This window comes from Biomphalaria glabrata, chromosome 2 (genome assembly GCF_947242115.1).
Source record: "Biomphalaria glabrata chromosome 2, xgBioGlab47.1, whole genome shotgun sequence".
In the NCBI taxonomy this organism is placed as follows: domain Eukaryota; kingdom Metazoa; phylum Mollusca; class Gastropoda; family Planorbidae; genus Biomphalaria; species Biomphalaria glabrata.
In genome coordinates, this window is record NC_074712.1 from 63,987,946 (window position 1) to 64,012,915 (window position 24,970).

Genomic DNA, 24,970 nt, shown 5'->3' on the forward strand with positions numbered 1-24,970 from the left:
GCCATTAAAACCTATTTATATAGCTCAAAATATTTTGAAATAGTATGATTGTTGTTATGTTTAGAAAATATGCATTTGTTTTCTTCTCGATCTCTTCTAGTCAATGTATTAAAAATCAGTACCATTAAAGTAGCAGGAATATGATATATTCATTTTAACCTCATTTACGTAGAAAGGAAAAAAAAAAAAAAAGGGAAGTGGGCAGTAATGAAGTAGACTACGTTGCTGTAAACGAATGTACTTGTTTGGTTTTAATTGTTGCTTTTATCTATTCACATTTGGATATAGAAATGACGACTGGCACTTTTAATTTGAATGGTAATTAAAACCCAATGTCCTTTTCTTCAAAAATTTAATTAGATTGCAGGCTCATTAAGTTATGATTATCTTACTTACGGTCTTACGAGTCTCAGTTACGTTGAACTCTCAGTCAGGACTCCTGGTCCTACTTTTATTTTTATTAAAATTAATAACTTGCAGAAGACTTGACTAATAACTTCACACTGGACTTTAGTCTTTACTCAGTTTACTGACTTGAGTTCAGTTGAGAGTTACTTTAGACTTAGTCAATGTTAAATTTATAGAATCTAATCTAGATTGGCTAGATTATTCTAGATCTAGTTATATTCTAGTAATCTACTAGATATCTAGTACTTATTTACTTATTAAAATATATATTAAGTCTTAAGTTATTTTACTTTTACAGCAGAGTTTAAGTTGTTAACATGCATGATAACAAGAGTCTAGAGTGACACTGGCAAAAAGACATAGACTAATTAAAAAAGCATAGTATCTCACTCAAACACAGCTACCATCTCTTGAGGAACTTTTTCATTAAAGATGCCTTCCGAAAACACACACTATTCAGACTATTCTCAAAGACAACATGCTTGCATTATAGATCTACCACAGTTACATCAGATCTGAACAAAGTGGTCGTCTCCTTTCCATTAGAACTAAAGCAGAAAGATTTTAAAAGTCCTTTATCCCACTTTCGGTCAAAGTGTTACAAGGTCATTTGTCATCATTGAGAAGTACATAGAAGTCAAATTCATAAAAGCACTGGTTGTGAGTGTGTATTATATATAGTATGTGTTTCGTGTGTGAATGTTGTTCATATTTGCATCAAATTTATATTGTTATTGTTACAGCAGTTACGCTGAGATGGTCAATTCTAGTCAAACTGAATTTCCATTCGATTGGACCAATAAAAATAATCTTATCTTTTGATTTATCTTAAATGTGTAGAGGACGTAATTATTAAATCTTCTTTTTTGAAGTAACGTCTGTTTATAATTACAAGAAGATCTAGTAGCTTGAAGTAAACTACTACTGTCTACTGGATGATCTATTCTATCATCTATGACACTGACCTAGATGATTAGATTGTTGTGCGGTATGCACGCTGGAGTCTGGACATGTTTGGACTACTCGGTGGTCCTGGGTTCATATCCTGCCTTCTGCAATCCCCCATTGTCCTGAGGGCGGTTTGGATTAGGAAGTAGATTTCAATTATTTTCAACTCTGAAGGTACATCCAAAACATGTTGCATGTAAAACATTTTTACAAACAAGCATGAGATCTAGTGACATTATTATGTGTAACTTGTAACATAGTCATATTCTAAATCTAGATCTATGTATCATCTATCTAGATTCTAGATCTATCTACGATCTAGTCAGTATAGTATAGATTTATCATTCTATGATATAATCATTTCTATACTGATATATAGACTAATACTAAGACTGCTTTATTGATCCTTATGGAAATTTATTGTGATTACAAGGACTCTTTTCTCATATAAGACAACACAACAGAAACAGACACAACATAAAGAGTTCATTCTGTGACTAAATAGTAGAATAGATATCTAGATCTATATTATAATATATTGACTAAATCTGTATTTAATATTTGAGATATATATATATTATATATTATAGATATCTAGAAAATATATATATTATATATTATAGATATCTAGAAATCTAATAGATAATTTTAGATATGAAATAAAATGTACTATATTTTCATGCATAACTACATATTCACCTATAACTTGCTCATATTGTAGTCAGTTCTGCCTACAAAGAGCTGCAGTGTCTGCCTGTTATTTGCCTAGTCAGTAGAAAAAGTGACTGTTGTTAGTATACAAGAATGCCTTTTATCTTCCGGTCTTGATTCTTTTATTACTCTCTGTCTTTGCTCTATTTGCCTAGATATCTAGTAGTAAATATTGATCAATAATTGATAAAAAGGTGACTGTGTGTAGATCTGTGTAATTGTTCCACTTCTTCTTAAATTGCAAACCTGTAGTAAATTGATTGACTACTTGTAACACATTATACACATTTAAATGAGAGACCCAAATTGCATGTATTGTTACATATTAAGGCACTTTGCTTGGCATTACCGCATAAAAACACAGTTCATAGTCAATTCCAGCAATGCTAAGAATGTCTCAAGGGCACCAAAAATAGACACTCTTTCATATTCTCTTTCTTTCTGTATATATATAATTTTAGATTGAGAGACCTATAATAGTCAATTCTGCTAGTCTGTTAAATATGAGTTTCATTTTGATTTGAGTCCTGTAATCTGTTTCTTCCCAAACCTACCTACATCACTGGGACTTCTTCCCAAACCTACCTACATCACTGGGACATCTTCCCAAACCTACCTACATCACTGGGACATCTTCCCTAACCTACCTACAGCACTGGGACATCTTCCCAAACATACCTACATCACTGAGACATCTTCCCAAACATACCTACATCACTGAGACATCATCCCAAACATACCTACATCACTGAGACATCTTCCCAAACATACCTACATCACTGGGACATCTTCCCAAACCTACCTACATCACTGGGACATCATCCCAAACCTACCTACATCACTGGGACATCTTCCCAAACATACCTACATCACTGAGACATAATCCCAAACATACCTACATCACTGAGACATCTTCCCAAACATACCTACATCACTGGGACATCTTCCCAAACCTACCTACATCACTGGGACATCATCCCAAACCTACCTACATCACTGGGACATCTTCCCAAACCTACCTACATCACTGAGACATCTTCCCAAACATACCTACATCACTGGGACATCTTCCCAAACCTACCTACATCACTGGGACATCTTCCCAAACATACCTACATCACTGAAACATCATCCCAAACCTACCTACATCACTGGGACATCTTCCCAAACCTACCTACATCACTGAGACATCTTCCCAAACATACCTACATCACTGGGACATCATCCCAAACCTACCTACATCACTGGGACATCTTCCCAAACATACCTACATCACTGAGACATCTTCCCAAACATACCTACATCACTGGGACATCTTCTCAAACCTACCTACATCACTGGGACATCTTCCCAAACCTACCTACAGCACTGGGACAAGCTAACTTGTTGAAGACTGGACTCTCTGACTGACTGACTCTCCCACAACACCTGTTTATGTTCTGTGTCAGTTTCCATCATTGTGTGATCTTATGTGTTAGACTCTTTTATTTTCCCACCCAATCAAAATACATGTTGTTCATTGACCTAGCCATAAACATTTAAATTTGCAGCTGATCAAGAACCATTATATTTATGCATAAAGCTACTTTAAAGTCTCAACTAGAAAACTCTGCTCTATATTCTTTAATACCTTTTTGTCATTTGTTTGTTATTGTGTATGTGTATACTATTGTTGTTGTTTTGATATAAGGAGACATCTGCAGTTTATTTGCAGTTTATGTCTTCCTTTTGTTTTCTCTCACTTCTTATGTTAACCCACTAACTGCTATGTGATGAAATGATGGGGTTTACGGTTGACTATTAATGTGGTACCATGCAATAGGGAATTACAAGATGTTTTTAAAACTTAAATGTTTTAGAACTCTTCATGTCTTGTTCCAATTAAGAAGAAATACTTAGCAACAATTTGTAAGTGAATCAAACATTTATAGCTCTTTTTTCTTGAAAAGTTTTAAATGGAAGTGCCACAGAGATATAAAGCATTTAATATAAATGATTAAAGAAAAGATAAAGATTCACAAAAGGCAACAAAACTTATAAAACCATCAGGTTCTTCTTCTAGTCAGCTTTTGGATGCTGAGCTATAGGCTATTCTGCAGTCGGTGCCATAGAGAAATAGTTGGCTGTTCTTCTCAGCTGGTGTAAAGAAATAATTTTTTTATATAGCTTTTTATATAGTACATCTTTCATCCTATAGCAAGCTTAGTGTGCTATGGTCAAATCTCTGTTGTGGATCTGTAGTGAGGGGATATCAGAAAAGTTTAGTGCTGCCTTTAGGTGCTCACCAATCACAACACAGGAGGCGCGGTGAATGAGCAGTAAAGCGCTTGGTTTCTGAACCGGGGGTTCCGGGTTTGAATCCTGGTGAGGACTGGGATTTTTATTTCGGGATCCTTTGGCGCCTCTGATTCCACCCAGCTCTAATGGTACTTGACATTAGTTTGGGGAAAAGTAAAGGTGGTTGTTCGTTGTGCTGGCCACATGACACCCTCGTTAACCGTAGGCCACAGAATCAGATGACCTTTACATCATCTGCCCTATAGACCACAAGGTCTGAAAGTGGAACTTTACTTTTTTTTTTTTTTAATCACAACACAGTTCAAGTCGGGATTCAAACTTGATCCTCCTTGTTAGGTTTCAAGCATAGTATCATATAACCATCCCTCTGCAAAATGGAAAAAAAAATTATAAATATTGAGATAGAGTCTTCATTCAAGGGAACAATGTGTGTTTCAGTTTATTTAATTTTGTTCAAAGTTTAGGAATAAAAAGAGTAAATAATTAAATAATTTGTTGAACGTTAAATCCTCCATCATGAAAGTGACAACAGCTGATAGATAAAACTTTTTGATTCTAATGAAATCAGGAAAAGAATTTCCTAATGTGTTTGTCTGCTGAATTGTAAACTTGCTAAGTATATTTATATCCTACATTGCAGTGTAATGTCACATCAGTTTTATGGTTGGGGAAACATCCTGGAAGAACAGAGGTGTGATAGTATAGATTCAAGTAAACAATAAAATAGACATGGGGGAAATGATTTGCAATTTTCTTCCTGGTTTTAAGCTCTGTTGTTTTTTTTAATGTTATAAAACAGAGTTGAGGCTGGGAAATTGTTTTAGAAAGTAATCAGTAGTTCTTGAGAGCTGGGGATAAAGAAAAACTTTTGTTTGAAATTGTATGACTATGTTACTTTGGAAAGAGTTTGAGTACAAAGCTTAGAATAGCAACAAATGTTTAATATGGCAGTGTGAGATCTCTGAATGGTTTATATGTCAATCCTATCTTATATAATACAGACGTTACTTCAAAAAAGAAGATGATTACGTCCTACGCGTCATGCATTTAGTCATGCATATTAACCAATGACTTAAACTCTGCCAAGTCAACTTGTTTTCCTGGCTAGCTCAGGCAACCCATTCCATGCTCTAATAGCACTAGGGAAGAAGGAGTATTTGTACAAATTTGTCCTAGCATATGGGACGAGGAATGTGCCTTTATCTTTGTGTCTTTCAGAGTATTTTATTAAATTTTTTTTTTTTATTTGAAGATTATGGTTCAGTGTTTTATGTATGATTGCTACTTTACTTTTGAGCCTTCTGTCCTGAAGGCTTTCTTCAAGGTCAAGGTCCTTAGAAGTAATTAGTAAACATTTATAAGGGCTTATTCTTGTTGTGTCCTTTCACAATTTATACCTTTTAAAAAAATGTGCATAATTCACTTGACTTATACTTAACATAGTACTAAGGCAAGCTTCGTGTATTGATTAAGTTCATACAAATGTAACTTAGTGATCTGACTGTTTTACTTTGTTTGCCAAAGTCTAAAGTCATTTGAAAAGAGGCACAAAAAAATATTTTAAAAAAATGTAAGAACTTCTATATTAATAAAATTGATTCTTGGAGATTTAAAAATAAAAAAAACTTTTTTTAAAATGTGGCTAACTAGTCATATAAAAGAAAAAGAAATATCTTTATGTTATATATTATATAATACAGACGTTACTTCAAAAAAGAAGATGATTACATCCTACTCATCATGCATTTAGTCATGCATGTTAACCAATGATTTAAATTCTGCCAAGTCACTGGTTTTCCTGGCTAGCTCAGGCAACCCATTCCGTGCTCTAATAGCACTAGGGAAGAAGGAGTATTTGTACAAATTTGTCCTAGCATATGGGACGAGGAATGTGTCTTTATGTTTACACATATAAGTTCTAGATCCATAATTAAATATATACAATTTCTTTTTTAAATATGTCAACAATTGGTCTAAATGAAAATTACCAGTTTCATTCTGTGTTATAAGACATTAGAGATGAGAGTTATGAGCAGAATATTATTTTTGTGCTTTTATTCATTTTTAGTCACACCAGATTCTCCCCCAACTTAAGGGACTAAAATCAGTGACTCATCGGGGCACATCCATACTCTTTCTAGGCAGAAGGAGCCACTTTAGCAATATATATTATAGAGCATGATTTTGTTTAAATTATCCCATTCTGACCTTTTGATCTATAATGTAAAGGTCATCTGTTGCTATAGCTGATGGTTAAGGAGTGTGTTAATTGGCCAGCACAATGACCAACTGCCTTTACTTTCCCCAACTAATATCAGGTACGCAGGTGGACTCCCTAAATTTAAAATTCCTTTCCTCACCAACCTTTGAACCTGAGACCTCCTCAGTTTGGAAGGCAAGCACTCTTCTCAGCCACCATGTTCCCTGTTTAGAAAGAAAAGTGACTTCTAAGTTTACTTTTACAAATATTATGTAACTATTTATTCAGTGCAGATAGTATTGAAAGGTAATATAAAGCGTGTTGATCATTCCCTTCACTTGAAACTCCCAGTCTTCCGATGTATGTCGCAGCTGATTTCACTAGCTATCAATGATGGGCGCCACTTCACATGTTATAAATCAAGGCCTTAGAAAGGTCAAATCAAGTTAGAATAGCAATGTTTAATGTACATGTGTGTGGCAGCAGTTTGAACCACATATATTTTAACATTCCAGATAGCGTTTTTATTGCACCTCAAATGCTGCTGAATGTTTCATTGTATGATATTTAACTGTTTAAAGCTTCAGTAGTAATCTACGATTGTATATTTCATCTCTTGTTCTATTGTTACATACAATTATGTTTTGTTAGTGGTTATGTGACGAAACAGTTTCTTAGTTAAAAAGAGATGATGTAGCTATCATCTTAGGAATTCTGAATATAGGGCACTGGAATTTATTTATACAGGATAAAATGTATAAAATGGCATAATTCCTCATGTGAAGTACAACTTGAGACGATAGTATAATCCACAAACATGAAGATAAAATGTGTATCTCCAGCATCAATGTTAAATACAAATGGACTGTGGGCTTAAGTTATCACAAAACTATTAACTTGAAAGCGCATCAGTGACAAATTTAGATATATATTCAACATTACTTTCTGACTTTCACTAACTGTGGATCTGACTAACTCTTTCTGACCAACTATTAGCAACTTATTTACTGACTTTCACTAACTCAGGTTCTGACTCACCCTTCCTGACCAACTCTTAGCAACATATTTACTAACTGACTTTCACTAACTCAGGTTCTGATATAACTCTTTCTGACCAACTCTTAGTTACTTATTTACTGACTGACTTTCACTAACTCAGGTTCTGACCAACTCTTAGCTACTTATTTTCTGACTGACTTTCACTAACTCAGGTTCTGATATAACTCTTTCTGACCAACTCTTAGCTACTTATTTACTGACTGACTTTCACTAACTCAGGATCTGACTAACTCTTTCTGACCAACTCTTAGCAACTTATTTACTGACTTTCACTAACTCAGGTTCTGACTAACCCTTCCTGACCAACTCTTAGCAACTTATTTACTAACTGACTTTCACTAACTCAGGTTCTGATATAACTCTTTCTGACCAACTCTTAGCTACTTATTTTCTGACTGACTTTCACTAACTCAGGTTCTGACTAACTCTTTCTGACCAACTCGAAGCAACTTATTTACTGACTTTCACTAACTCAGGTTCTGACCCATCTAAGCAACCTATTTATACAAATCATGTAATCATCCTCATTAAATTCTGTCTTTGACCTTCAAATAAGATATGGTTATAGTATGTTCTGTGATGCTTACATACATTTCTCATCTCACATAGTCAATATTTTGTATTGATACAGTTCTTGTTTTAATTGAAACCACCTTTCTCAAATTAAGTGAAAACAAAAACTGTGTGTTGATGTTTGGTGTGTATTTTACACTTCCTAACAGAAAACACATTGAAATGTTCTTATGACAGATTAAACATCATTTAACTATTAGGTATCATTATAATTTCATCTATCTCAAAAAAGAATAGATGAGTCACTGTGGGTAATTACTTCCCTTGAGTCAGGGCAGAACCTTCTGTGGTTAAACACTGAGAATAATTGTTTCTCATACATGTTTTATTATATCTGAGTTAAGACAATACCAAACAAAAGAACATGCACACTAGAATAGAATTGATTCTTGTCAGTAGTAAGAAACTACTTTAAAATGTTATTAAACATTCTCTGAGACTAATTTTAAACATTTACAAGGAAATAACAGCCCCACACAATTTAGTAATCAAGAGAACTATTCCCTTCTTTGATAATGTTAAATTAGCTTTTCTAGTCATAGAATTTTATTGCACAAAACAATGCATTCTAACCACACATATTTCTGTTAAGATTTTTTAAAATATTTTTTGATCACTAGTAACCATTTCTGTATTCATTTTTATTTTTCTAAAATTAAGACATGATTTTTTATTTTTTTTTAATGGCAGATTAAAAAATGGGTGTATTTATGTCAAGTGGTCATTTGTAATCAAGGAAGAAAATTAAACAGTTCACATAATTTCAAACATTATATATACATATAATCTATTTATTTATATATTATCCTAATTATAAAATGCCTTGTACATCCTGCTATCATTACAGTTCCTGTTATTGCCTTGAAGTGGTTCAGTAATGTAGCTATTAAGATATAGATAATTAAAGGAGTACCCTTGACTTTCAATGTGTGATAGGTAGTTGTGTACTGATGTTCGCTCCTTTAAATTCATGTTTCAGTAGAACATTTGATTCTAAAGAGACAAATACATTTTATGCACACACAAAATTTACTAAGAGAATAAATTTTAATTAGCATGCTATGTACATTTTTACAGTGCCATTAAAAATATGCTGGACATTGTGAGCCAAAACATACCTTTAATTACATCTGTTAACAAGTTTGTCTATTTGGTTTATTTGATTGAACATTTTTTGTAATGGTTGCAACTTATTTTACAGATTTAACTGATGAAGAGAAGCAGCTGTTACAAAGTATTAAAGAAAAGAAAAAACAATTGCTGCTGGAAATTCAGGTAACTTTTTATTTTCAAATCTAGGGCACTGTTAAACAATGAAGTGGAAATTTTATTTGTATAGTCTAAATACTGGTTACAATGAAAACATTTGTTTCAAATCACAGAGTAATTTGTTCTTGATTCTTTCAGGAGCTGAAAAAAGAAATTGAAGATGTAACCAACGAGCTGGAAGGGATCGACATGGCTGATGAAAAGTAAGATATCATTTGGTTTATGGCACATTTAGTACTGTCTAGGCCTTACTATGTATACTTGCATGATTTTTTTAGTTTTATCATTTTAGAACATTTTTAGGTGCTTTTTTCTATGAGGGTTACTTGGTTTCTGATAAAGAACTTGGCTGGACTGCACATAACATTTTTTTGTTGTCACATTGATTGCATTTCTAGCTTTTATGAAGTGTGCACTGTAGACACTAGGAGAAAGCATAATTTGTCATTGCTGTATCTAATGACTAACTTTGTTATTTTCAGTAAGCCAGATCCTAAAGCCAAACAGATTTCCATAGGGAGGAAGAAATTTAATATGGATCCCAAAAAGGTTGCAATTTAATATTCAAAATTGAAAATTTTATTAAACTCACTATAGTATGTTAGTTTAAAAGTATTGTTAAAATTTATTTCATTTAGAATTACTGGTGAGAATATTAAATATCAGAAGCAACTGTTGCAGACGTTTGTTTTACTAGACTTATCATGAATCAATGTGTTGTTGTTTTTTTTCTGTAGGGCATAGAGTATCTGATAGATCATGGCCTACTTCAACACACACCAGAAGATGTAGCTAGGTTTTTATTTCAAGGTGAAGGTCTCAATAAAACTGCCATAGGAGACTATTTAGGAGAAAGGTTTGTAAAATTGGATCATTAGTTGAACAAATTAGTGAACACCAATAGTTTCCTTGTCAAGATGTCATCTATGAGTCATGATTTTATATTCTTTAAAGTAGGAAAGAAACATAAACATGAAAGAAAAATCATCAATGATGTCAAAGACCTATAAAATCAACAATTTCTTCTTTCTTACAGAAATTACCCTCTTTAAAACTGAAATAGAATTGTCAACATGAATTTTCTTATACAATGTTTATATTTCCTTTCATTTCTAGCTTTTATGAAGTGTGCAAAAAAAAAGTACATTTTTTTAATGCTTTTAAAAATGAAGGAAATTTTAGGGATAAAAAGTTGAGAATAGTCAACAGAATGAAATCAATCCTAATTTTGTTATTGTATACTAGCCTATTTAGCTAGTCACTAATGTATATGTAATTGAGATACTTTGATTGCTATAATTGTTAATGAACTATTTATATTGAATATGTTAAAATAGGCAAGACTTCAATATGGCTGTGCTGAAAGCCTTTGTGAATCTCCACGAGTTTACTGATATGATCTTAGTTCAAGCCTTAAGGTAAATAATTCACCCAGGAAATTGAAATTCTATTTTAGCTCTCGTGAAATTGTTTTCTTGTATCCTCTCAGCGTTTTGGCCTGCTAGAAACAAGAATGGTTATACAATGATTAACTGAGTCATCTGAAACATTTCCAATTAGGAAGCTAGTAGCAACATCAGTGAACTAAGTCATCTGAAATATTTCTAAGTAGCAATGTCAGCAACAGTGAACTAAGTCATCAGGAACATTTCTAATTACATATCTAGGAGCAAAAGGGAACTTAGTCATCAGAAACATTTCTAGTTAAGTAACCAGTAGCAACAGGGAACTAAGTCATCAGGAACATTTCTAATTACATATCTAGGAGCAAAAGGGAACTTAGTCATCAGAAACATTTCTAGTTAAGTAACCAGTAGCAACAGGGAACTAAGTCATCAGGAACATTTCTAATTACATATCTAGGAGCAAAAGGGAACTTAGTCATCAGAAACATTTCTAGTTAAGTAACCAGTAGCAACAGGGAACTAAGTCATCAGGAACATTTCTAGTTAAGTAACCAGTAGCAACAGGGAACTAAGTCATCAGGAACATTTCTAATTACATATCTAGGAGCAAAATAGAACTTAGTCATCAGAAACATTTCTAGTTAAGTAACCAGTAGCAACAGGGAACTAAGTCATCAGGAACATTTCTAATTACATATCTAGGAGCAAAAGGGAACTTAGTCATCAGAAACATTTCTAGTTAAGTAACCAGTAGCAACAGGGAACTAAGTCATCAGAAACATTTCTAATTAAGTAGCTAGAGTTAGAGGCAAGTAAACTAAGCCATCAGAAACATTTCTGATTAAGTAGCCGGTAGCAACATCAGCCACAGTGAACAGAAGACAACTAGAATGTTGTGTATGGAGTAGAGTTTAAGACTGTTCTTTCTGTCATAATTACATTTTCTTATTTTTGTTTGTTGTTTCAGACAATTCTTGTGGAGCTTCCGTCTGCCTGGCGAGGCACAAAAAATTGACAGAATGATGGAGTCCTTTGCGGAAAGATATTGTTCTCTGAATCCTGGTGTGTTTGTCAACACTGGTAAGCAGACTTGCGTGCTTCATCATTTTGTTATTTATGTTTGTACCAAGGGGTGCTGCGTATACATTAGGCTTTTTCATTGTGTTAATCGTACTCTGTGCCATAGCTAGAATTATTGCTTACATAGCTTTGACTTTAGAGACTTCAAAGCTTTTAAACTTGCAGCTATAGTTAATGATAATGTTTAGATGTAATAATAGCCACAAAGGAATCTTTTATATAATTTTTTATTATGTTCTTATAAAAACTTTAAGGGGACATGAATACATGTTACTGAATAATCCTATCTTAATATATGTGGTGTAATGCACCTAATTTTTGTTTGCTTATGACCTACGCTTAGCTGTGGTGTTCATAACTGCCTTGCAGTACCTATTTCAGTTGAATTAAAAAATAGACACATTTGTTTTAAATCTGTTTACAATGCAGGTGGAGAAATTAAAATTGATTGACCTAAGTGTGGTCAAGATAACTCATTACATTTCAAATTAAAATTTTAAATGTCTAATATAACAACTTATGTTCTTACTTTGGCTGCCTGGTTGTGCGGTGTGTGCATTGGACTCCGTTAGGTCATCTTGATGGTCCCTGGCATAGTGTTAGGTCTAGTAACATTCACTCTCATGTACACAGTTATTTCTTTTTTTTAGTACCGGTATTAGTCATCATCTCATTTGTCCCTTGACTTTCATCTTAAGCAAATCCCTCCACTTTTCTTGGTCAACAGCTGTTCTTAGTAGGACATTAGAGGTCTGATAATTTTTTTTTTTACATTGACCAACCAACTTTGACATTAATAGACACTGAAAATGTTAAATTGTTTAGAGGTCTGCCTAGGAAGGTTTTTAGATAATGGAATATTATTTATGCTGGCTTTTGTTAATGTACAGTACTTAATATTTCTGTTTGTATTTCTCCACAATGTAGATACCTGCTATGTATTGTCCTTTGCTATCATCATGCTGAATACCAGCCTGCACAATCCCAGCGTTAAAGATAAGCCAACAGTGGATAGGTTTATACAGATGAACAGGGGCATTAATGATGGAGGAAATCTGCCAGAGGAACTTTTAATAGTAATGGGCCTTAGTTTACCTTTTTTTTTTTATGTTAGCTTTCAGATACATAACAAAAACAACCAAGAGAACTATGTTAAAGTGATTATAATCTTTTATCAGTTTTATTAACCCTTTAGACGCGTGTGGTAGTTTAGCCTCTAAACACTAGCATTGTAAATCCATTTTGTATGCACTCATTGTAAAAAAGATCAGCACTTTAAGGATTAATATTGACAATAATGGGTTCTCATGCTATACATTTGTTGTAAGGCTTCATAATTGCGTAGAACAGGGGTGGGCAAATTACGGCCCGCTGGCCACATGCGGCCCGCCGAAGTGTTTTATGCTGCCCGCGGAAACCTAAATAAATCATGTGTGCCCACACATTACACATATAAAAATGCAAATACATTAAAAATAAATCATTGTAAATATGTATAGAAATTGTTGAAACTTTGATTCTTATCACTTATAATGAAGAGGCTAAAGAAACATTGTCTCTAAACATCCTTCTAAAAAGTTTAAAGTAAACGAAGATTATATTTAATAGCAATATTTCGATAAATTCAGTAAAAGACATATCGGTAAGCCCAGGCCAGTATTTATTCAATGCTTTGAAGAATTGTGTTGAAAAGGTTGGGTTGGCTTGTACAATATGGAAAGGGTAACAAATAATGGAGCTTTAACTGAGAAAAACAGCCTTTTTAATAAAATAAAGAAAATATTCCAACCATAAACTAGTAACTCGAAAGTTTACACAAAGCTACATTGAATTCGTATAATTTATGACGAGAAATCCAATACAATCAAATATTGCTCAAAGGACCGTCCCTGGGCATAGACCAAGTATGCAGCTTCCAGGTCCACGATTGTTGGGGGCCTCACACAGGATATACAATTTAATATTATACAGAAGGAATACCGAAACTTGAACTCCATGTTAGTGTTCGAAGTACACTAGGTTTTTAATTCCATACTTTTAGTTTTGTGTGTCACCTTATTTTGTATTTTTCTATTTTATTCGGGGCCACCAAAAACACCTCGCCTATGGCCTCCAATTATCCAAGGCTGGCCTCAACTGGCAGTTCAGAAAAGTACGTGAAGATTTGGAATTAAAACATCCGATGTTCGGTAACACAGTAGTATCTGCTGGCCAATCATTAAATCAATATGGAAAAAACAAGGAAGAAAATGTTAGGTTCCTTGAAGGACATTGACAGTGACCCTTTCCTAATATTTCTAATGAAGAGTTGAAGACAGACTTCATGTTTATCATCGGAAGCATTGCAATTTGTTGTTTGCACATGAAATGTATGTGCATCTTAAATGTTTTTAAACAAAGATATTCTATTTCTTGAGGCCAGCAAGCAAAATTAAGACTTTATCATTTTACATTAGCTGAAAGGTGAAAAAATGTTTAGTGAAATCGTTGAAAAGTACAAGACTTATTTGGATTCCTTGATTGTGGAATTTTAAAGCTAATTTTAAGACGTCAAGAACTCGAAACCAGTTTTCAATACCCCCAGCTCACCATTTAATGCAGAAGCTGATATAACTCCAGATGACAAACCTCCAAGCAAATTATGACCTGAAATAGAAGTTCCAGTCAGTTCCTTCGCGGGAGCCTCATGGGTGCCAGAAGCTGTATATCCACACTTTAAGAAACTTATACTTTCACATTTTATGGAACCACATTCATATTTGAACAAGATTTTCTTTTTGTTTGAAAATTATCAAGTGTTAGAATAGGTCGATGCTTATTGAAGGTAATTTGAAAGTAGTCAAAAGAAAAACAACTAGTAAGCTAGTTCCGTGGTTCCGGAACATTATGCACGAGAGTAAACAGTTATATACTTCAAGTACTACTATACATTCGTGGTGAAATGTTGGATGTAAATAGACAATAGCAAAATAAAATAAAAATAATTCGTAAAATTAGTTTAAAAAATTGCTAACTCTATACATATATATGCGGCCCGCCAAGTCCCCAAATTTTGTTAATGCAGCCCTCTGTTGAAAAAGGTTGCCCACCCCTGGCGTAGAATCTTTCTTGTGAGTTTCTCGCAGCCATTAATCTAGAATCAGGATGTAGTTTAGTATTTTAGTATATTTCATGACATTCTTGGAGCTTGGATGTGTTGTATAAATCTTTTTTTTCTTTTCATTCTGAACAATTTTATTTATAATAAATGTAAAACAAATTTAATAATGATTAAATAATTCTAAATATTATACTGTCAAACCAGAGTTTTCATTTAGTGGCCAATCTGCTTTTATTTTTTTTTCCCCCAAAGATATGCATAAACTATCCAATTTCTAGGAAAATTTTTAGATCCCTTTCCTCTTTCCAGATTTTTCCTTCAACCCGTGAAAAAAATACATGCTAATAGTAGGACTTTGCAAAACTTTATAGTTAGGACAAAAAAATATTGTTTGTTACTAAATATCTGTTTAATGTCCTCCAGCTATCAACAGCTATATTAACCCTTTCTCTCCGTAATTATTTGCCACATTCTGGTGGAATCAACGTTCGTATCGTCTGTTAGGTGAGAAAGAGTTAACTCATGCTTTTCAGGGCTCTGTGTTGTTTTTATCAAAATTTTTTTTAAATGTAAAAGATTACAATGACTTGGACCTAACATAAAATGTGAAGTGATTATTCTTGAGGCTTAGAGATGTAAAAAGTATCCAGTATCACGGTGGGACACCATACTCATTGTATAATTGTAGGTTGTTTGCTAATTATTTAAACTATAAAGTTGAGCTGAAGGATACTTAATATGTTTAGTAAGTGATTTGTTTTATTTTTTCACTCTAGAATCTGTATGACAATATTAAAAAAGAACCTTTCAAAATCCCTGAAGATGATGGTAATGATCTCATGCATACATTCTTCAACCCTGTCAAGGAAGGCTGGCTTAATAAACAAGGTAAGGAGATAGATTCTGGTAGAGTTTATAGATTCTGGTAGAGTTTATGGATTCAGGTAGAATTTATAGATTCTGGTAGAGTTGATGGATTTTGGTAGAGTTTATAGATTCTGGTAGAGTTTAGAGATTCTGGTAGAGTTTATGGATTCTGGAAGAGTTTAGAGATTCTGGTAGAGTTTAGAGATTCTGGTAGAGTTTAGAGATTCTGGTAGAGTTTATGGATTCTGGAAGAGTTTAGAGATTCTGGTAGAGTTTAGAGATTCTGGTAGAGTTTATGGATTCTGGAAGAGTTTAGAGATTCTGGTAGAGTTTAGAGATTCTGGTAGAGTTTATAGATTCTGGTAGAGTTTAAGTCTCTTACATCAACATCTTAACACATGGAAATACATAGAATGTAATAATCCTGCATTCATAACATAATGTGTATCAACTATATTTTTAGTATGTGTATTGGTTATACCATCTTGAATATGTTTCTCATTCACTTTTGATTTTTTTTTACTCCAGGAGGCAGAGTGAAGAACTGGAAACGTCGATGGTTTATTTTGAACGACAATTGTCTTTATTACTTTCAGTATACAACAGTGAGTAGTTGGTTTTTTTTAACAGCCTCTCTATGTCAAGTGCTGTTTTGATGTCCTAAAAATCAGCTTTGCACGATGATTAGATTGATGCACAGATGTAGTCTAGTAAAGAAAAAATATGCCAGAGCAACATAAAGCATAAATATTTTTCCCTCACCTATGTCCACAGCTATGCAGCTGTTTGAGACAAACATCCTTAAAAAAGCTAAAAAGATTCTAGAAATAAAAAAATCACCCTTTTACCATCACAAAAGAGATACAAGACACCGATAGCAAAGACAAACAGACACAAAAACTCTTTTGTTCCCCTGGCAATCAAATCATTAAATAGAAACAATCTGATATAAACTTTTCACATGTAAATTATGAGTGAGTCTGGTGTGAATGTAATTTTGTTTTTTTTTTATAGTTAGAATGTTTTGTTTGGTGTAATGCACAAATTGTAAGACAAATTTCCTTACGGACAATGACAAAAAGATTATTATTTTTATTATAAGTGGGATAAATGTAATTTTGTTGTTTTTTATAGTAAGAATGTTTTGTTTGGTGTAATGCACAAATTGTAAGACAAATTTCCTTACGGACAATGACAAAAAGATTATTATTATAAGTGTGATTCGCTCAAAATGCCCAGAGAAAACTTATAATACAACACAAATGTAAGGATGTTTAAAAATGAAGCAATACAAAGGAAAAGATATTAAAAAATAAATACCATGAATGGAACACTTTTGTATGACACACTGCACCTATGAATTAGTTGTTTACTTAGAGATATATGGTCCATAAAATGATCTAAGGACTTTTGTGTTTCTTTTGAATATATTTATACGATTTATTTTAGATATCGTTTTTTTATAAGAAAAATCATTGTTTGTGAATTCATTCAAATAATTAGATGTCATTACTTTGATCTCCAACAGGATAAAGAGCCCAAAGGAATCATCCCTCTGGAAAATATCCAAGTGCGGGAAGTCACGAATGAAAGGTCAAGGCCTAACAGCTTTGAGCTCTTCTCTCCGGGTTCAACTGACATTATTAAAGCATGTAAGGTGGATTCGGATGGCAGGGTTGTGGAAGGTCGTCACAATGTGTACAGAATGGCAGCTAACACTGTGGAAGACAAGGAGGAATGGATCAACTGTATCAGGTGCGTTAACTCTTTATCTCCGTAGTTATTTACCACATTCTGGTGGAATCGACGCTGGTATCGTCAGTTAGGAGAGAAAGAGTTAAGACTTTAATGGAATACAAAACTAATTAACATGTCAGCAAGACTGGACATGGTTCATTAAAACATTTTGTGTTACATTTCATGCTGTGCACCAATAATGTCAACATTTGTCTTTCTGCTCCTTCAGATCAAGTATCAATGATAATCCATTCTACGACATGCTGGCTGCCAGGAGAAAAAACGCAACCGGCTCAACGGGGCGACCAAGATAGCAGCTGACCTAAATATCAGTTGGATACAGCAACTGGGTACAAGTTATTATCTCTGCTTAGCAGTTTGGTTAATGTATTGTAACGGTGGACAGCAAGTGATGGATGTACTGTGTGAGTGCATGTCAAATAATAGATGCGCTGTGTGAATAGATACCAAGTCAAACTTAGAGGCTGCGTGCAAAAGTGAGATGCTTGACTTTTTTTTTTCTTCTGAATTTTGGTTTTTATCATTTCAAGCATAATCTGAATCAATGCCATGGCTTAATTGTTTGTCTGTTGAGTTCACCAAAGGAGCTTTAAGAATTCTTTGAACATTTGTATTTATTTGTATTTTAAAAGCTGAAAAACACAAGTCTGTATTAACTGACAATTTGTTCTGCAAGAAATGCTATTTAAGGCCTAAAGTCAAAGTGTGTGAAAAGTTAGTCTCCCCTTAGCAACTGTTTTTTTTTTTTTTTTTTAACTTTTTTTTATTTTAATGTTTTAGTTGACACTGTTTAAGATAGCTGCCATGCTCTAGTCACAGTGCCTCAGTTGACTATTGTGTTATTTTAAATAAAAGCTTGGTTGTGAAACTTTCAAATCAAGATAATGAAAAGATGCTAAAAATAATGTTAATATCCACATTGTGTAATTTTAATTTAATCGAAACACCCCCCCCCCCCCCCCCCCCCCCCATGACTAAACAAAACAAATAAAGTTGTAAAGATTTTATCAGACTGCCATTGGCCCTTGGGTCACAAATTCACATGTTTCCTGTGTATGTGTTTTTACAACCAATGTTTTTAATTCAATGATTCTTATGTATTTTAATTTGTATGGTACAATCAGATTGTCTGGTGTTTTAATTAAGTGGTTAGGGGGTGGGAAAGGTAAAAGAGATGCCTATTAGTGGATGTCTGTTTAGTATCTGGTTTGATAAACTATGATAGAAAACTCTTGACTTGGGGGGAACAAGTATTTAATTCTTTTAATGGGTTTTTTATTTTATTTAGCAAACTTAAATCTTATTTCTGAAGGTAATGACAAATGTTAGATTGTTCATTTCACAAAATGTATTGTTGAACATATCTCAAGAAGATTGAACTCTATGTATTTATATTCGAACTCCCTACAAGTGGACACTTACTGCTAGTCTTCAACTCTTTCTGTACAATATCTTCTTACTGTCGCACTAGTGACATTCAAGTATTAGTTTTGTATTTAACTATTTTAGGTAAGTTATTTAAGGTTTTCAACAGTTGTATGTCTCAAAGCTAAAGAGAATATAATTCTGTTGTCAATTATTCAGTTTTTATGTACTGAAGCTGTAGCTTACTTTTTTGTGGTTCAGATAAATGTGTTCTTGGTTTCCCTCCCCCTGTAAACCCCCCCCCCCCCCCCTATTTTTCCCCATACTTAACTCCTAAAAATCCATGGTTTTTATTTTAATCGGAAAGGTCAAAGTTGAGAACTGTTGGATTTGGATTGTTTTATTTACCATGAATGTCAACTACAATATTTGTTGCTGTGAACTACACAGCACGCAGTGACTTGTCTTCAGGAACTGAGGGAGTCTCGAATACCATTAAGACTAGGACTCTGAACTTGATGGATTTTTAGGATGCCCAGAGTCCAGATAAGTCTAATGGGTACGTGACATATTCTGGGGAAGTAAAGGCGGTTGGTTGATTGCTGGCACCCTTGTCAACCCTCAGCTATAGAAATAGATGAGCTTTACATTATCTGTCCCCATAGATTGCAAAGTCTGAATGGGGTAACTTCACAAAGGTTTAGACCTAATCAATATTTTGTTTGCATAGCCAAGAGTATTGTAGGACATCTTTGGTTCATTTTTTTTTATTTAATTTGGACTTCAACCTTAATGATCCAAGCATTATTAATGTATTTATGGTACTGACATCTATGCCTTGCGTAGACTGCTAGCATGCCACCACTAGTGTATATAATTGTGTACATAATTGGCTCGTGTTGCATGAGATCTCTTTTTTTTTTCCCCCAATCATCTCTTAGTGTACATATGTCAGTATGGATGTCATGTACATAGTCAACTCCTATCATGAACTTATAGTGCTATATATATTGTACATAGAAACTCAGTGTCTATACTTATATTGTTTACTTCCTTCCCCTCCCCTGTGTCACAGTGCCTTGAAGGCAAGTTTTCCTCTTCATTTTGTTTACAACTGTGTTATATAGGTTAGTGTGATCTAGTCCACAGTGCTCATCCTGTACAATAATTTGGTGGGGGGTCAAGGTTGAAGCCTTGGCCTTCCTTTTCATGACTTGTCTCAAAGCTTCAGTTGCCTGTTATTTATTTCTATTTTGATGCGCATTCTAAAACAACTGCTTGCTCTCTCTCTCTCTCTCCACATTGAGTTTTCATCAGTTTTATTTTGTTTTGCTGCTGGTTTTTTTTTAAGTTTTTATCAGTGTTTGTGTTTACTTGATAGCTCTTTCTAGATTGTTTTAAAAGTTGTGTCTGGGTGGCACATTAACATAGGAGCTTGGTCATTTTATTTTTAACTACAAAGTAAGCTTTTTTTTTTCTTTAACCCATTAGCTCCTTCTGCAGTTGGAAACATTTTCCCTTTTTTGTCCTAAACCGTTGTAGAACGTTTCTAAAATCCCCTATTCAATATACTTGATTTAAACTTTGTAAAAACAAGATTTCTTCTAGTCTCGTTGCAAGCGTGATTACAAATAATTTTGGAGATTACCGATTCTATTTCTAATAAAATCGGAAAGGTTTTTATTTTTTAAATAATTTTTCAAACGAACAGGCCCATAGCCCCAGTGTATAAGCCCCCACGTGGGAAAATGACTATTTTTGAAGTTTTTTATATTCTAGTGGTATTAAACGTATATATTTTTTAAAACTAGACATATAGTTCTATTTTTTTAAGTTATTTGTTTGTTTATTTGTATTAGATCTTCAATTTGATTATTTTTTGCAAAATACATATTTTTTAGGATTTTTTTAATACGGAGTTATCCCTCCTTGCTTAGGACTTTGAAGGGGGGGGGGGGTTTGAACCGGAAATAGGAGCTATTGGGTTAAGAATCACTTTTTGAGAATCACTTTTATGTATGATCAAATGATTTGTTCTTTTTAGTTGAGCCCCAGCCACAGCTGGGTAAGTGAACTAGTAATTATCCAGCTTTAGAACAAAAATGTACAGAACAAAACATTATCATTTAGCTGTGTTACTAGATCAATTATCATGTACCACTTCTTCCATCAAGATCACATTATTTAACTGTTATTGATAGTCCACTGTAAGAATCAAACTCTCATTCAAAGTGTGGAGTCAATTCATCTCACATTGTCTGCAAGGTTCAAATCAAAGTCAAGTCTAGAACAAAGTCCCATGTTTGAGCTAATGTATCAGTTATCTTACACCCCATTGGTTGGTGCTGCTGTTATGTTATCTTACACCCCATTGGTTGGTGCTGCTGTTATATCACCTCAAAATAATACTCAAAATTGTTTTTTTCATTAGTCACACTATCTTTCCACTCATTGCAAGCATTCTATTTGGAACAATCACGGAAATGTCACGCTAAATTTACTTGTAGTCAAACTTGTACTATTAAAATATATAATCTGATTCAAATGTTTTTCTTCTTAAACCATTAACTTGAGAGTCTATCAGAATATTTGTGTACTGTTCAACAAAATGTATTTTGGACAAAAGATTCTGAAAAGCAAACATAATTTTGACTAATTTGTCTTAAAAAAATTTGTTTTGTCACTGATTTGTTTCATATTTTAAATTTTAACTATAACACTAACCTTCACCTTGTTCTAAAGTATCATATCACATGCAATAAGACTTGCTGAAAAAATCGTTTGAAGGAAAACTCCTGCCTAAACATATTTTCACTTGATCTAGTTTTTTTACATTTGTATTAAGCCCATGCCTGAATAGAATATACTGTTGATAACAAACAAAATAAAAAAAATAACACCTTAAATTATTCATCTTTTACTTTAATAAATATTAATTATTATTACCTACATTATTTCTAGGCTGGTAGGCTGATTTGGCTGTGGAATATGACTTTGTTGCCTTTAGTTGACTTCATTTTTTTTTTATTCGAAAAAAGTGAAATGTAAATTTCTTTCTTGTTCTTAATATTTTTAAAAAATTTACAGCTTAAATTATTCATATTTTTTACTTTAATAAATATTAATTATTATTACCTACATTATTTCTAGGCTGGTAGGCTGATTTGGCTGAGGCCTATGACTTTGTTGCCATTAGTTGACTTCATGTTTTTTTTATTCGAAAAAAGTGAATGTAAATTTCTTTCTTGTTCTTAATATTAAAAAAAAAATTAGGCAGGAGTTTCACTTTCAGCAAGTTATCATCAAGTTCAATTTTTGTATCTACTATAATGTCCTTAGTTGTTTGAGATCAATAGATGGGACATATCATAGTGTATCCACAAACTATCTTGTGGTCAGAGTCGTCTCTATGGAGACGTTTATTTATTGTAACAACTTGGGTTTTCTACATTTGGCAGCACCAGAACATATATAGATATCATTTTCAATCCATGTATGTATTTGATTTGTAGAAAATATTTTCAAACTACAATTGTATTCAGTGTGTACCAGTATATAACCAGGTCAACTTGTTGCTTGCCAACTCTTGGTCATAATGAATTAATGTTTGCTGTTAGATTTCATTTCTTACCATAGCCGTGTGTATACTTCTATTGTTATTCCTGTGTACAAATCACCTCTTCTGTCTCCTTTCATTACTGGGACCTGACATCAAGTGCAATAGAAACCAGAGGAATACTTGTTTGAATTCTGGCAAGCTGGTAACATGTCATGCTCATGGTCTAGAATTCAAATGACAGAATTCAAATGACCACCATCTGCAGGTGGTGATGGCCAGAGACCTAACTTCCTTCTAGTAACTTACCATGTACAAACTTGTATGACCTATTTCAAGATATGAGAAACTTACTACATGTAGATAATCTCTACACAGATGTATGGCAGACTTGTTCTGGTCAACTTCAGTCAGTGTAGATCTGTGTAACTCCCTTCTTTCAACTATTATATTTATCCTTGCCACAGTATTGAATAAATATTGGAAAGTCTGTGTTTTGTTAAGCTCTTAATTCACAAAAATCAATGTTTATAAAGCAGTGGTTCTCACCGTACTTTTATATGACGAGACCTGGTAGCTCTATGAAAGGCATTTAAGGCTCCTTGAGCGCTTCCATCAAAAGTGGGCACATGCTAGCAAGACAACATTACATACAACTCTTTGCTGGAGGGTGGTGTGGACAGTATAGAAGCAATTATTACCGTTCGACAGCTGTGCTGGTGGTTGACAGTAGGCGACCGCATGCCAAAGACAATGCTCTTTGGCAAGTTTACAGGAAGATGGCGTTACAGAGGTGCCAATCATAAATGCTATAAACTAAGCTCATCCAGTTCATAACCAATTTCAATAATGATTTTTCAGGGTTAAAAATTTGGGATTTTCAAGGTGTAGAAAAAGTAATAAAGTAGAAAAATATAATTTCTCAAGCCAATTTCAAGAAAGTTGTAATGTAAGTGACACAAACATTTGAAATATAAGGTTCATAAAACCAGTGGATTTATTATGATAAATGTAGACCTAGATATATAGTCTTTTTTTCTTTTTGATAAACCTATTGGATAAGGAAGGACCTAAATTAAAGATTAATGATGCTTTTAATCTCTTTCATACATAGTAGATCTTTTTGTGTCTTTTTTTATTTTTTAAAAGTAATAAAATGGTCAAATTAACACTAACCTTAATGATAAATAATTTAAAATAAAGTTAATGTAGAATGATTTTTAAAAACAAAAATAAAGTTAGTGTAGCATGATTGAATGATTTTTAAAAACAAAGGGGATAGACAGAAGAATTAAGAAAAGATCCTTAAAAAAACAAGGTTACAAAGACAGTTTGTGTGGAAATGTCACAGTCTCAGTTGACATTGCCTGATTTAATGCTCACCTCAGGTTAAGACATTGAAAAGACTCGTGAATTCCTGATGTAGGTAACAGGAAGTAGAATGAATAAAATTGACTTTGAGTGCAGTCAGTTCAGAGAGTCAAGTGCTATCCTCTGGACGAGGCAATCAAGTATGATTTTAGTAGTAGCGACTTAGAGAGTCGAGTTGTAACTCTGAGTGAAGTAGTATCTTTTGGGAAGTTGAAGCCAGTGAACACTACGTATATTCCTATTATTAGTTTTTCTCTACACTGAGAGTAGGATATTTATTATTGAAGTATTGTTACCCGCTGTGATGCGGACGTTTCTCTTGGTTTATTCTGTAACTAATCATCTTGGACATTCAATACCGCTGTTATGCGGACGTAATTATGTTTCACATCGGAAGTCTTGAAGTAACTGCCAATAAGGTGGAGTATTGTTATTATCGTCATTAAATAAACATTATATCTGTCTGCCAAAGAGAACTTGAGTCAATCTGTAATGTCTGTGTCTGTCACGTGTCAAGTGGGACTCCAGGAAGCACGAACCCAGCAGTCTACGCATTCGCGACACATTGGTAGTGACCAGTCCAATGTGTAATAGTAATACAGCATTCTTCAACATTAAAATGTTTTACATGTTTCGGATGTTCCTTCAGAGTTGAAGATAGTTTACTTCCTAGTCCAAACCTCCCGCAGGACGACGGGGGATGGGCGCGGGCAGGGTTTGAACCCTCGACCATAGATAAATCTGAACGACAGTCCAGCGCGCAAACCGCACGACCAGGCAGCCATCCATTACGCATTACAGCGTTACACAATTTAACCTAACGTTGGCAGGAAAAACAAACTCAAAAACGGCCCCCATGGGCAGGTAAAAAGGCAGGCAGGTTTCAATATTTTCACAAAGAATATCAGAATAAAATTCTAAGGCAGAAGACAGAGAAGAATGGAGAAAGAAGGTTGATAAATCTTGTCTGGTGCCCCAGTGGTCCAGGTGACCAAGGGATA

General features: G+C 33.7%; 1 protein-coding gene across 3 annotated transcripts; it reads left to right on the top strand.

Annotated features, from left to right (window-relative positions):
- The first annotated feature begins 161 nt into the window (after positions 1-161).
- Positions 162-23,088, top strand: LOC106053778 (cytohesin-1-like). 3 transcript variants are annotated; one of them, XM_056021927.1, is made up of 12 exons: positions 162-318; positions 9,399-9,472; positions 9,605-9,669; positions 9,949-10,015; positions 10,204-10,322; positions 10,804-10,884; positions 11,840-11,952; positions 12,880-13,028; positions 15,829-15,940; positions 16,448-16,524; positions 17,448-17,674; positions 17,886-23,088. In XM_056021927.1, exons 1-12 carry the CDS (start codon positions 291-293, stop codon positions 17,968-17,970), a joined length of 1,197 nt encoding a protein of 398 aa, XP_055877902.1. In that variant the 5' UTR covers positions 162-290; the 3' UTR covers positions 17,971-23,088. The 3 variants fall into 3 exon arrangements, with proteins under 3 accessions (XP_055877902.1, XP_055877903.1, XP_013064851.2); XM_056021928.1 differs by lacking the exon at positions 162-318 and adding an exon at positions 8,996-9,133; XM_013209397.2 differs by lacking the exon at positions 162-318 and adding an exon at positions 9,164-9,299.
- The last annotated feature ends 1,882 nt before the right edge of the window (positions 23,089-24,970 follow it).

Excerpts from the sequence above, each read along its gene's own strand:
- LOC106053778 (XM_056021927.1), top strand. The coding sequence starts at position 291 with ATGACGACTGGCACTTTTAATTTGAATG. Across the intron at positions 10,885-11,839 it reads ATCTTAGTTCAAGCCTTAAG|ACAATTCTTGTGGAGCTTCC; the intron begins GTAAATAATTCA and ends TTGTTGTTTCAG. Across the intron at positions 17,675-17,885 it reads GAATGGATCAACTGTATCAG|ATCAAGTATCAATGATAATC; the intron begins GTGCGTTAACTC and ends CTGCTCCTTCAG.